This window comes from Notolepis coatsorum (assembly GCF_963971535.1).
Source record: "Notolepis coatsorum genome assembly, chromosome: 13".
NCBI lineage: Eukaryota > Metazoa > Chordata > Actinopteri > Aulopiformes > Paralepididae > Notolepis > Notolepis coatsorum.
This window is the reverse complement of record NC_140177.1, coordinates 53,075,334-53,090,225: the sequence shown is the minus strand read 5'-3', so window position 1 is coordinate 53,090,225 and position 14,892 is coordinate 53,075,334. Positions and strand designations below refer to the sequence as shown.

Genomic DNA, 14,892 nt, shown 5'->3' with positions numbered 1-14,892 from the left:
CTCCCCAGACCAACAGTAGGGCAGCACAACAACCAGGCGGGAATTGGCACAATGACTAAATTGGGGGATGGAAGAACATTTTTTAATAATAATAAAAATGATACTACCCATTTCTCTCCAACTAGTGTGAATAATTTTATGAATCACCTTTTTAACTACAACGTTAACAAACACATTATGGCAGATTTAATTCCCTCTCGACCTAGATTGATTTGCATTTGAAACAGGTGTGGAGTTAATGACTCAGTCCTGTTGTAATAAGCAGTCTGTATAGCTGGTTAAGGACCGTGGGTGGTTGGCTGAGTTTCTGTACTTGACTCATTTGCAATTGAAAAGTAATAGCCTATGATTGGAACATGGCAGAGGAAGATAGTATCAATCAAATTGATCCCTGGATGTCTGCAATCTTTATGGCTTGCTGTTAACACTTTGAATGCCACCCACGAGTTTTCTCGTGTTATTACCCCCCGGGTTGAATGCCCACTCACGAGAATATTCGTTTTATTCGTTTTATTTTTTTATTAGCGATCTGAAATCATATTGCATCAAGCGAGCCTACCGTTGGAGATCCAGTCACCCCAGGCGCTCGGATGTGAAAAAAAGCGCCCCCTATCGTCTCCCAGATGGTAAATCACCCTTTTGGATTGGACTCAATGAAAATTAATGGGAAAAAACACCCCGCACTCCACATTTTACTTCTCACTCATGTAACCGGGGTCTACCAGAGTTCACTCTGGAGCCTCCGAGCCGCGGGGAATATGTGTTTTACTGTATACACGATGGATCAATCAAATGAGCGATTTTTTCGAATGGCGATCGGGAATTGGAATAAACCATTTGGATACCATCTGATCTCAGGTAAGGAATCTATGTTATCGGTATTAGGATAATCAGACCCGTTTTCACAGATATAAGCTTTTATGTGATTATGGTGATAGGCTGTTTGACTCTGCTCGCGGTCACGAAATAGGAGAATCGATTTTCAACTGGCGGCACGAGCGTGCATGCGTACACATATACTATCGATCATCTAGCGTTTATTGGAAAACGATTAATAAATAGGCCAAAAAATGACCGTTCTAGAATATTCCAGTAAAAGGCGATTATCATAGAATGTGTTGTTTTTTCCGCGAAAACGAGTGATTTTCAAAATGCTATCAAACGGAAATGGAGCGATAAAAAAACAATCTGCCATGACAATGTTGACTGGAAAATTTTTCTTTGATAAGCGACGGGCAGATTAGACACAGCCATAATTTAAAACATAGATTAGGCGATATTAACGTTAACATTGGAGTGGATGTGGGCATTCAAGGGGGGTAAAAAGGAAAACACGGACTGGCTCTCAAAGTGTTAAGAGTGAAATGCATAGCTTACAACTGCAAGAAAATATTTAAACACTGATAGTAAGCTATATGCCCCAGAATGAATTCAAGAATACAACTTTAAGTAGGCTGAATGGCTAAACTGTGGAACTGTAAATAGACTTAATGTTGCAGCACCACACACATAGTAGTGTGTGGCTATGTTTGGTCCAATTGCACAATTGTGTGTATTGCACAATGACCCTACCCCTGGCACCACAACGCATGTTCATGTTTGATTGATAGAATTTATTGAAAACTTTATTAAGATTGCAGAATGGGTACAATACAGTATGGCTCAATACACACAATTGTTAAGGGGATGCAGACCAGAGAAAGACTTTCGTCTTGTTTACATCAGGGTCCCCCATTTTCAATTCATAATGACATTTATGACATACACAACATACAGGTATATAGTACTGTTACATTTGTGACATACAAGATATACAGTACTGTTAAACAGAGATCCTAACAGAAAATATATACATACGAGGGGGAGGAAACTGTACAATCGGAGGGGGTGGGAGGGTCAGGTGGGGGGGGGGGGCGGTTGGACATTTAGGGGTGCCAGTTTCTAATTGCAGCCTCCCGTAGGTGCTCTTTGAGAGCGGTTTTGAAGGTGGGTAGGGATTCACATTTTTTTTACGGTTGTGGGTAGGGCGTTCCACATTGATGTGGCATAATTGCGAAACGTGTTTAATCCCTTGTTTGAGCCGAATCTGGGTTGAACAAACGTGATTTGTGGAACTCCCTCTGATGTTGTGGTCATTGTATTCACTGACCTTTGGGAAGTATTTCGACATGTACATGGTGTAGTGTTGTAGTCTTGTAGACCAGGCCCATTGCAAGTTGCTGTACTCTGTCGTCTACTCTAAGCCATCCTAGGTTGTCAAAATGGGCAGGGGTGAGGTGGGTTTTAGGAGTAAGGTCAAGCAGTAGTCTGACCAGTTTGTTTTGTGATGTTTGTAATCTTGTTTTTAGTGCCTTTGAGGTGCTTTGGTACCATGAGGTGCAAGCATAGTCATACCCTTGAATGAGTGCTCCTGTTAGTCTTCAGGGTATTCTTGTTTACCAGAGAGGAGATCCGGTACAAGAATCTTGTTCGTTGGTTGACTGTTTTTATTACATTGGTTCACACAAAAAAAACAATGTAAAGGCATGCAGATAACATTAATTACATCAATTATAATGTTCTCCTTGTAGGAAAGGCTATACATCCATATGTTTATTTGAGTGTTACAAATAATTTATACAAAATGCTGAATATGTAGGGGATAAAAAAAAGCACCTAAAGGACCCCTTCATTATGTTGTCCTTGAACTTGTGTGTTTAGCGTTAACCTGTTAATCTGTAGACCGTTTTCGCCTAAAGGTACATGCCTAAGTAAATGGAAGATTGCTCCACTTCTGCAAGGTCAATTTGCATGTTCTTGGTATCTAGGAACATCTAGGGACCTGGGGGTATGTATTTCCAGTGTCAGAAATATTGTGTCTGTTAGTAGGCTGAGTAAACTGTAATGAATAAATGAATTGATTAATTATGATTTATGTTTTTGATGATAAAAAATGGATACGGGTAGGAGAAAATGCTCACTGAGCTCATTCACCACCTTATTGAGATCATGTGTACAAAAAATCTAAGTAGAAAAAGGGGGTAGCCACTGCGCTCAGACAGGTGCGTAGTCCAACATTAATTAAGTTGCAAAAAAGAAGGTAGGGACCGCACTCGGAATATCGTTTTTATTTTCAAGTTGTTATAGCGCACAAAACGTTTTCAGCCATCCGGCCTTCATCAGTGTGCAAATGACAAATGTGACAAACACAACTTAAAAAAAATCTAAGCAAATGAACCGCGGGAAGATGATTAAACAGAAGGATTTGTGGGCGGTCAGGTGGCGTAACGGAGATTGCGTTCGTCACCAACCCCGAAGACGCTGGATTCGCCTGTTCGAATCCAGCTCACAGCTGTCACCAGCTTGGCTGGCCGTTCACACTAATACAATTGGCAGTATTAGAGGGTGGGAGAAGCTGGCGGGGTGGGTCCGGGTCGTTGTAAACAGCGACTCCTACAGTTCGGTCGGGGCGCCTGCTAAGCGCGGATAGGATCTAAGGGCGGTAGTGTGATCCTTCCACATGTTACACGCTCTCAGTGAGAGTCCGCGCTGCCAGGTGAAAAGAAGCGGTTGATTGGCTAGACGTGTGTCGGAGGAAGCACATGATAGCCTCCACTCTCCCAGACCGACTGTGGGGGGTAAGTGCGCAGCGACCAGGAAGGGGATTGGGAATTAGCATAACGACTAACATTGGGATGGGAGAAAATCGGAGGAAAAAGGAGAAAGAAAAAAGAAAAAAAAACAGAAGGATTTGTAGATACAGTAATTAATGATAATCGACTTTAATTATAAATCCATATTTGACCTTGAACTTGACCTTGACCTTATTATGGCCAAATCATACATCTATGGATAGGGAAAATGCTCCTCTTTCCAATGGCAGGGTTGAATCTGGATTTAGTCATTTCTTGCGTTTTTTACGATAATTAGCATTTTCCGATAAATTTGTATTTCCGATAAATCGTATAAAATAGGGGTGCACCGATGTATCAGTCGGGTATCGGTATCGGGCGATAAGTGCCTTGTTGACTGCAATCTGCCTATCGGCCGATAAGCTCGAATGTGCCGATAACAGTAGCCGATAAATATCCATCAATTTGTGTAGCGTCAAAAGACAAAAAAAGTTCACTCGCGACCTGCACAACGCTGTCCCCAGTCCCCCCCACACACAAGCTACTGCATCAAAGTTACTACTTATGATTAACAAGTAGTGATGCACCGATGTGAAAATTGTGGCCGATACCGATAACCGATATTAATATTGCTGTTCTGGCCGATACCGATATTTACCGATGTCGATATCTCTGTATAGAAAACACTTTATGATAATCAAATAAAGAGCTATTTTCCAAAACGCATAATTTTTTAATATCTGCCCTATCTTGATATCGGACCGATACCGATGTGTAAAAAAAAAAGGCCATATCGGCCGATATTATATCGTGCATCACTATTAACAAGGCATTCGTTTTGTGGCATTAACGTTATATAGTTAGTGTTACACGTTCAATAACATCAGCATATTATTTACCCGAACGTAGCAAGCGTTCATACTAGCTCAGTTCCTTCCGTTGCTCATAGAGCCCTGAGTTTTACCCATTCTGCAATCTGTTAAAAGTTTTCAATCAGACACATGTATAGAAAGGCTTTGTTTTATTATAACATTCGTTGCAGTAAAATCATTATGCCTCGTTTAAGTCATCCTGCGGAGCTAAAAGCTAAACGTCGGCCGCACCGCCGTTGTTGTAGTTGTAGAAAAGCTCTCGTCAAAATCAATGGCGGACAAAAGCGGAAGTAAAAAATGTATACGCGCTTGCCGATTGGTGGTAACAGCAGAGGCGGGTGCAAGCGGTGTGTGACGTAATTGGCAGAATCTACTGTAATCAAAATTTCATTGGTTGAGACAATAGTATCCAGCTGCAGCCCAGCCGGTAGACCATACTGGGAGAACTAGTATCTAGCTGCAGCCCTGCAGAACATACTGGGAGAGAGATAGTGCTATTTCTTGATGTTTCCTTTTTTTAAGTAAGTAAAGAGGCCTATGTTCATATCGGTGAGCACAATTTGTAACACAAATATACAGTAGTTTCATAAAAAATATATATATATATATTTTTTAAAAAAATCCACAAATATCGGTATCGGCCAATTGTGTTAGTTGAACAATCGGTATCGGTGGCAAATTTTCATATCTGTGCATCCCTAGTATAAAACATCGGTAAAAATGAAAATATACACTTTGACTACTGTTTTTGATAGGGTTATGGTCTTTACTCTTGGCTACAAAAAAAATATTTAAAAACATTGGCCTCTTAAAGTGGAAATGAAGCAGTGCGATAAATACATATTCATAGCATCACATTAGTATTTAGATAAGCCACAGAAGAAATCACGTTATAAAAATAAGCAGTTTCTAAGAAAAAACGATTTGTTGTGTGCATTTCTGAAGCATTTATCATTATGGGCGCGGCCATTTTGTTGCTGACGTCATGGGGGTTGTTTGGTGTACACTGCTGGTTAGCTGCCTATAGTGAATGGGTCAGTAAGTAAATAAAATGTTGCCTACAAAACAACGGGACCGCGGTGGTTCTGTTTGTATTGCTCCTGGCTGTTCAAACTAATTTTACCATGTGAGAGAGAGGAAAGTTGGTTAATTTCCACAAACTACCAGTGAAAAAAACAGTGTTGTTGGCATGTTGGCTCAGGCTGGCTGCACTCAGGCGGCGTGATCAGCCTGTTGGACAGGGAATGAAGATCCCCAGAGAACACTTCATTGCCTCGGATTATGTTATTGGGGGTGGAAGGTTTGTCCAGAAGACCACTAATCAGCTGAAGCCTGATGCGGTTCCCTCGGTCTTCGACAGACAGACCGGCGTTAGCTCTCGGGAGCGATGGCTAGCTAGTTGGCACCAGCGTTAGCTCTCGGGAGCGATGGCTAGCTAGTTGGCACCAGCCGGGGACCGGCGTTAGCAACCGGGAGCGTCGTGGAGCATTCAGCCTGCTGGCTACCTAGATCCACTTCAACCAGCGTCGCGGAGCATTCAGCCTGCTGGCTACACAGCTTGTCGGTGTGCTAATAGCCTCTGCAAGCTAACGGTAGCTGGCTACACAGCTTGTCGGTGTGCTGGAGCCTCGGCAAGCTAACGGTAGCTGGCTCCAGGCTATTAGCACATCGACAAGCTGCTGGAGCTCCCGACGCTCGGCTGGTTGAAGTGGATCTAGGTAGCCAGCAGGCTGAATGCTCCGCGACGCTCCCGGTTGCTAACGCCGGTCCCCGGCTGGTGCCAACTAGCTAGCCATCGCTCCCGAGAGCTAACGCCGGTCACCGGCTGGTGCCAACTAGCTAGCCATCACTCCCGAGAGCTAATGCCGGTCCCCGGCTGGTGCCAACTAGCTAGCCATCGCTCCCGAGAGCTAACGCCGGTCTGTCTGTCGAAGACCGAGGGAACCGCATCAGGCTTCAGCTGATTAGTGGTCTTCTGGACAAACCTTCCACCCCCAACAACATAATCCGAGGCAATGAAGTGTTCTCTGGGGATCTTCATTCCCTGTCCAACAGGCTGATCACGCCGCCTGAGTGCAGCCAGCCTGAGCTAACATGCCAACAACACTGTTTTTTTCACTGGTAGTTTGTGGAAATTAACCAACTTTCCTCTCTCTCACATGGTAAAATTAGTTTGAACAGCCAGGAGCAATACAAACAGAACCACCGCGGTCCCAGCGGTTAGGTGGCCGAGCGGAGATTGCGTTCGTCACCAGCCCCGGAGCTGTGAGCTGGATTTGCCTGTTCGAATCCAGCTCACAGCTCCGGGGTTGTCACCAGCTTGGCTGGCCGTCTGCACTAATACAATTGGCTGTATTAGAGGGTGGGAGAAGCTGGCGGGGTGGGTCCGGGTCGTTGTAAACAGCGACTCCTACAGTTCGGTCGGGGCGCCTGCTAAGCGCGGATTGGACTTGAGGGGGATAGTGTGGTCCTCCCACACGCTACGCCCTCTCAATGAGAATCCGCGCTGCCAGGTGAAAAGAAGCGGTGATTGGCTGGACGTGTGTCGGAGGAAGCACGTGGTAGCCTCCACTCTCCCAGATGATCTGACTGTGGGGGGTAAGTGCGCAGCGACCAGGAAGGGACTGGGAATTGGCATACGACTAACATTGGGATGGGAGAAAAATCGGAGGAAAATGGAGGGGGAAAAAGACCAAAAAAAAAAAAAAAAAACACCGCGGTCCCGTTGTTTTGTAGGCAACATTTTATTTACTTACTGACCCATTCACTATAGGCAGCTAACCAGCAGTGTACACCAAACAACCCCCATGACGTCAGCCATGACGTCAGCAACAAAATGGCGGCGCCCATGTTGAAAACAGGGATATTATATTTGATTTTTCAGACAAATAAGATAGATTTCACATTTGATTATGGAACCCTGTCTTACACAAGGTACACAACAAACAAACTAGGATCACATTGCTCACTGCTTCATTTCCACTTTAACATCCAAGGGCCCACATGTGGACGATTCTTTGCCGACCTATAGTGGCTCGGTTGTGCATTTCTTTTAATACAATATAATATATAGATAGAATTATTTGTTGCCTGTCGATTGCCCTTTCAGGTGACAAAATCCGTTCAGCGGTTCTCGAGTTACATGCCGATATCGGAGGCGTGCCCCAAAGTACGCAAAAGTACACATTACCACTAGGGTTGGGCATCGTTTGGATTTGAACGATTCCGGTTCCGATTCTCCATATCGATTCCTGTTCTGAACGATTCCGATTCTTTGAGGTGCAGGTCACAGCTTATTTCGCAGGAGATTTTAATTTTTTTTTTTACATTTTTTTCATACTATTCACATTTTCAGTTGACTTGATACAGTTTAATTTGGTTGCTGTACTGTAACTAGGGTATTAATTAACAAAGTAAATTTTTTTTTTTTTTTTTTTTAAGAATCGAAATGCAGGTATGTTACTTCCGGTTCCAGAACCGGAAGTTAGGAACCGGTTCCTAATTAGAACCGGTTTTCGGGCGGTTAGGTGGTCGAGCGGAGATTGCGTTCGTCACCAGCCCCGGAGCTGTGAGCTTGGTTCGCCTGTTCGAATCCAGCTCACAGCTCCGGGGTTGTCACCAGCTTGGTTGGCCGTCTGCACTGATACAATTGGCTGTATCAGAGGGTGGGAGAAGCTGGCGGGGTGGGTCCGGGTCGTTGTAAACAGCGACTCCTACGGTTCGGTCGGGGCGCCTGCTAAGCGCGGATTGGACGTGAGGGGGATAGTGTGGTCCTCCCACACGCTACGCCCTCTCAATGAGAATCCGCGCTGCCAGGTGAAAAGAAGCGGTGATTGGCTGGACGTGTGTCGGAGGAAGCACGTGGTAGCCTCCACTCTCCCAAATGATCTGACTGTGGGGGGGTAAAGCGCAGCGACCAGGAAGGGACTGGGAATTGGCATACGACTAACATTGGGATGGGAGAAAAATCGGAGGAAAATGGAGGGGGAAAAAGAATAATAAAAAAAAAAAAAAAACGGTTTTCGGTGCCCAACCCTAATTACCACCCCCGACTCCCAGGGCTCTAGCTCCATCAATCATTTGGCGATCTCGAAAATCTTTGCACAGGGTTGTAGCCAATGAGTGTGGCTTTTAGGCTTGGGCGGTATCCTTTTTTTCACACCGTCAAACCTTTATGACATAATCAGTGATGCCGGTAACGCGTTACTAAGTAACGCGTTATTGTAATCTGATTACTTTCCCCCGAAAATAGTAATCTAACGCGTTAATCTTTAAAAGCCAGTAATCTGATTGCAGTTACTTGTCCAAGTGGCTGTGCATTACTATTTCGTTACTATCTCATCATAAATTCATAATGCAGGCGGAATGCAGTATTTTATTTCGTTTGACAGTCAAAAATACATTTTGAGCTGTTTTTCTTTTGGGAGTGACGTAGTGTGGCAGTGAAAGGGTTACACAAGAATGTGTCCCCGCGGCGTGACTGGACACTCTGTCTGTGAGTGACATCTGCTTTGGTCCAATCACATTCCCCATCCACAGTCTGCGAATCAGAGGCAGAGTAGGGCGGGTCTTCACAGCACGTCATGTGACATATGCGCCAATCGTGTGACAGCAGGGCTCCGTCGTCGGAGAATTCCACCCCAAAACGCTTGGCAAAATTAAAAGTGAGTTTCTGTTCAGACTTCCATCCCAAAACGCTCGTATAGCCTCAGTCACTACTTCACGTTCATATGCGGAGGAAACAAAATACTGTCTACCGCTAAAAACAGCACATCCAATTGCATTGAAAGCATCTGGAATCACAACACTGGGGGACCCTGATGTAAACAAGACAAAAGTCTTTCTCTGGTCTGCATCCCCTTAACAATTGTATGTATTGAGCTGTACTGTACTGTACCCATTCTGCAATCTGTTAATACAGTTCATTCATTCATTCATTCATTCATTCACTAGCCGACGCTTCGACTAGGTACAGGAGGGTTGATGGTGGCAGAGCAAAAGCTCTTATTTGCCAGATTTACAGTTAATTTACATGTTAAAGAGAGACTGATTGTATGTTTATAGAGACATTTATAAAAACAATTTAATAGTTACAGTTGATATAATTGAATAGTTCAGCCTGCATTTGTTAGATGTGAATGGATATACACTGGTTTTGTAAAACCACTGGCTGGCTGCTCTAATGCTGTGAGCATCATAGACTGTTGCTTTACCATACTTGATGGTACAGAAGCTGAAGCACTAGTTTAACAATTTACGTTATGTGCAGAGAAACAAGTTAAAAACAATTTATGCACTTTCAATAAAGCGTTTTTAAAAAAAAACGGTTGGGGGAACGATGACGACTTCGTAACCTAGTTACTTTCAAAGTAACTAAGTTACTCTGATAATCAAGTAATCAGTAAAGTAACTTGGATTACTTTTTAAAGGAGTAATCAATAATCAGTAATCGGATTACTTTTACAAGTAATCTGTGGCATCACTGGACATAATACCCTGGTGCACGGTATTTGACGGTATGACTTTCATTCATCAGCGGGGGGGGGGGGGGGGCAACCCGTGTTACCAAGTAAACAAATCATCGTCAGCTCTCAGAATGGTAGTCCCGCACCGGTAGAAGCCTGCACCGTTTTAGCGTTAGCATCTAGCCATGGCAGACTATTTTTGGTCATATGCTCCCGAAATGCTCCCGTTGTTTGGCTACTTCTATGTGCAGTGAAAACTACTCGAATGCTTTATAACCTAGTCATTGATTTAGTTCAGGGTAATCTAAGATTAGCCGCAGAGCTAACGCTAGTTAACGTAAGCTAACGCTAGTTATTCAAGCTCAAGTTCAAGTTCAAGTTCTTTAATAGTTGTCATACAGAAGTACAGAATACTTTCATACAAAATGCTTCTTACTGTTACGCTCCAGAGACTGTGCTAGACAAGATAGTATCAAATAACATAATATAGCATGTAATTTAGAAGAAGAAAAATGAGGTCAGAGTGTTCGGTATAGACCTATGTACAATGTTCTGAGTTACCATATAATATACAATACTATGCAGTGTACTAATGTACAGTACTATCTAGTGCAAAGCAGAAATGGGATGAGGTACAATTTTAGGTACAATTTACAGTAAGGTGTACGAGTTGTAGTGCAATCCTTCATCAATAAATATAAAGTGTGGGGAGTGGGTGCTACAGTGTGTTTGTTTAAAGTGGGTGTGTGCTATAAAGTGTGTGGAGTGGGTGCTACAGTGTGTTTGTTTAAAGTGAGTGTGTGCGTGTGGATGTGTGTGCTATGTGCGTTTGGTGGTTGTTGTTGTGTAGTGTTCATTCATTGTTCGTTTAGCAGCCTGATGGCCTGGGGATAGAAGCTTCTTCTGAGTCTTTCTGTGCTCGCCTTGAGACTCCGGTATCGCTTGCCTGACCGCAGCAGTTCAAAGAGGCAGTTGTTCGGGTGACTGGAGTCTTTAATGATTCTCTTAGCCTTGCCCTTGCAACGCTTGTTGTAAATGTTCTGGAGGGTGGGGAGCCCCCCTCCAATTGTGCGTTCGGCTGAACGTGTCACTCTTTGTAGTCTGCTTCGGTCTTGTGCAGTGCTATTCCCAAACCAGGAGGTGATGTTGCCGGTCAAGATGCTCTCAATTGTACATGAGTAGAAGTTCTTAAGGATCTTCTGACTGACTTGGAACTTCCTTAGGCGCCTGAGGAAGTAGAGGCGTTGTCGTGCCTTCTTCACAACACTGTCAATGTGTGTGGTCCATGTCAAGTCCTCGGATATGTAGGCTCCGAGGTACTTAAAGCTGTTGACTCTCTCAACCGGTGCCCCGTCGATGCTGAGGGGGCTGTAGTCCTTGACCCCCGACCTCCTGAAGTCCACAATCATCTCCTTTGTTTTGCTGACGTTCAGGGAGAGGCTGTTTAAGAGTAAGAGTCAGTAGCTCACAGAGAGAGATAAACAGCTGACAGCGGATAGTACAGTACAGGTACAAATACAATAAAAAGGCGGTGGGGGCTGTTGTGTAAACCTTGTAGGGCTGTCTTAAATACTTCGAAGCTTCGTTCGATGGCACAAGCTTCGAACATTAAAAAAAAATCGAAGTTAAAAAAAAAAAAAAAAAAAAAAAAACTAACCGTGACTAACCTTACTGTCATGCACTTTTCCTAATAAACTAACCTACACTGTAACACGCAACACTTTGATAAACCTTGTTACTCAGCTGATAGTTGTACCCTTCTTGCTGTCTTGTCGTACAGAACTTGTAAGTCGCTTTGGATAAAAGCGTCAGCTAAATGACTAAGTGTGTGTGTGTGTGTGTGTGTGTGTGTGTGTGTGTGTGTGTGTGTGTGTGTGCGTGCGCACGTGGGGCCGGGGGACAAATACACTGGAGGAAAGTAACCCAGCTCAGCACTGCCCAAATTATATCATCACTATTGCCTGTTTGAAGGATATCATCCTCAAATACATATACACCTACATGCCTTGTAGAATTCCACACATAAGAAAGAAAGATACTGGGATGAATAAACAAAATAGGAAATAAAATTTAGATAAGGTGCTACTGAGATGTTGGTGAGTTCTTTGTTTTTTTGTGAAAGTTGCCCTTCTTAAAAATGCATGAACATTCACTGATAATTGGTCTGTAGTGGAGTCTACAAGGTCTACATTGCCGGACCATGTAGAATCCGGAACTTGTAGAGTCGACTGACATAATTCTGTGCATAGTTTAGTCTACACAGGCCATATTTCAAATAATCAAAATCTTACTTCATTCATCTTAAACATTCTTGATTTGGGGGATTGGTAGTTCCCATGAAATCTGAAGTTGTTCAAACGACAACAGCGATCCACCTTGAATTAAATCACACAGCCGAGTGAAACCTTGTTGGCTCAGTCACGAAAGGGGCTACTTAATTAATTAATCCAACCCACTTTATTTATAGAGCACATTTAAAAACAACAAAGTTTATGAAAGTGCTGTACAAGTCCCACAACATAAGATAAAAAAAAAAAAAAAAAAAAAATCGAAGCTTCGAATTAAAATCGAAGCTCGGCCCCAAAGCTTCGAAGGTCAGCCCTAAAACCTTGTACTCTTTAGTTCACATATAATAAGAGACTGATTATTTGCTTGCTCCACCAGTTGCTCCACAACAACACACACCAACTCTCGTCACAACGCTTTACGGTATTTTCACAGCACTGTCGCAACATTACCGTAAAACTTGAACACCGTTGTGACCCACTCGCTCCACTAGAGCGGTCTCGCCCTCTGCTGGCGCGTGTGTGCACTACACTCAAAACTCTGTTTCACCGTTATATAAACTGAAGCGCATCTGTGATTTTGACGGTGACGGACGGTATTGATTTTCAATACCGTCGGGATTTCTAAATACCCTGGTATACCGTCATACCGTCATACCGCCCAAGCCTAGTGGCTTTCCAATGATACCCCATGATATGATAATTGGGGATCTAATACGGTCTCTATTGATCGATTTATGATAAAGAAAAGGCCTAACAGGCAATTTATACAAAAACGAAATGTTTAATTTGTAGGGAGATCATTGTGGTCTGAAAGACTTTTGATCATCAGTGGCGAGCGTGCGATCGACGATGCACAGGTTGTTTGGGTACTTGCACGTACACAACAGCATTGACATTATACTGGATAATTATGTTCCATTTACAATGGTTCCAAGTCTCAGTGGTTTCAGTATGTACAAACCGTAGGATTTTTTTTTCATATTACAGAACACATTATATCGGATTATAGCAGATCATTAATAACAGAAATTAAACAAATAGCTGTCTTATTACTGGATCTTGTAAACAAGTCACAGTACTATCATGCTTTTCTAAAGTTGTACCTATTGTACCACTACATAGAAAATAGGCATTATGTTTCTAAAGTGGTTACCAATGGTTACAGGCAGCCAGCCATATTGGAAGAAAGAACTGACGTTAACACAAAGATATCGCGCAAGGCCTCAGCAAAACATAACGTTATCCATATCTCACAGATCACCGTTAACGTGTCATAGTATCACCCTGGTCAGGCCAGGCATTAGTGGTGGTGGTCAGTGTGATATTGTGTGGTGGACTGTCTGCCACAATACACTGGAGTGTGATTTAGCGGAGCCTTAGCAGAAACAAGAGCTAAGTTAGCTAACTAGCTAGGTGATTGATTGATTGAAAACTTTATTAACAGATTGCAGAATGGGTACAGTACAGTTCAATACATACAATTGTTAAGGGAATGCAGACCAGATAAATACTTTCGTCTTGTTTACATCAGGGCCCCCCATTTTCAATTCATCATAACATACATGACATACAGATAGGTCATTTTAACGTTATCCTCATAACCCTAACTGCAAGATATGGTGTTTGTGTCTGTTAGTTACAACATTACAATATAATAAGCTAAGCTATATGATGTATTCTATTATTACACCGTAGGGGGAACGCTTCCATTGAATCAAATACGTAACGTTAGCTAACGTTACTTGGCTTAGCTAAGACGTTTTATTTGCATGTAACGTTAGCTAGGTTAACATCACTTAGGTAAGTTACCAACCCTAGCTAACGTGTTACTATGGCGTCAGAAGAACAACTCACTCTGGCGGAAACAACTTCAGTTCTTCGATGGTTCCGAGGAATCCGAAGAGCACTCTCATCTGCTCGGATGTCGTGCACGGGGCCACATTCGTCACCTGGACTACCTTCGTGGAGCAATTCATTTTTGCCGAATGCAATCTCTAAAACAAACGCATTAGCAATTAAACATCGATATTACGCGAGTAATACTACTACACTATATGTCACGGATTAACAATTAAACCCAACTAACGGAACGTAGTTAGGTAGTTGGCTATGAAAACAGACTGTTGCATTTCGCCGCCATATTGAGAAATCCCGAATCCAGAACGCATGCGCACTGAGCATGTTGCTCTGCAGCAGCTGATGGGACGAGTAGGGTATATCTGATTGATTGATTGATTGATTGATTGATTGATTGAAAAGTTTATTAACAGATTGCAGAATGGGTACAGTACAGTACAGCTCAATACATACAATTGTTAAGAGGATGCAGACCTGAGAAAGACTTTCGTCTTGTTTCCATCAGGGTCCTCCATTTTCAATTCATCATATGACACACACGACATACAGATAGACAGTAGGCTACTGCTACATCTATACATTTATGACATACCAGATTTTCAAATACAGTACTGTTTGTGATACTAAAAAAATCCAGAAAAAGAGTGTATATACATTTGACATAGAAACTGTGCATTGGGGGAGGTTGGGTAGGTGGGGTGGGGCTGTACATTGGAGGGGGGGTAGGGGGGGGACACTGTACATTGGAATACTGACCTACATTTGACATAGAAACTGTACTTTGGAGGAGGTTGGGTAG

General features: G+C 43.1%; 1 protein-coding gene across 1 annotated transcript in view; it reads right to left on the bottom strand.

Annotated features, from left to right (window-relative positions):
• The window catches only part of LOC311239587 (uncharacterized protein), a 28,482-nt gene extending 14,103 nt beyond the window's left edge, over positions 1-14,379 (bottom strand). The window contains exon 1 of the mRNA XM_084327954.1: positions 14,091-14,379. Within this exon, the coding sequence (XP_084184080.1) occupies positions 14,091-14,212 (122 nt within the window). The 5' untranslated portion in view covers positions 14,213-14,379. The remainder of the gene's footprint in view (positions 1-14,090) is intronic.
• Positions 14,380-14,892: the final 513 nt, after the last annotated feature.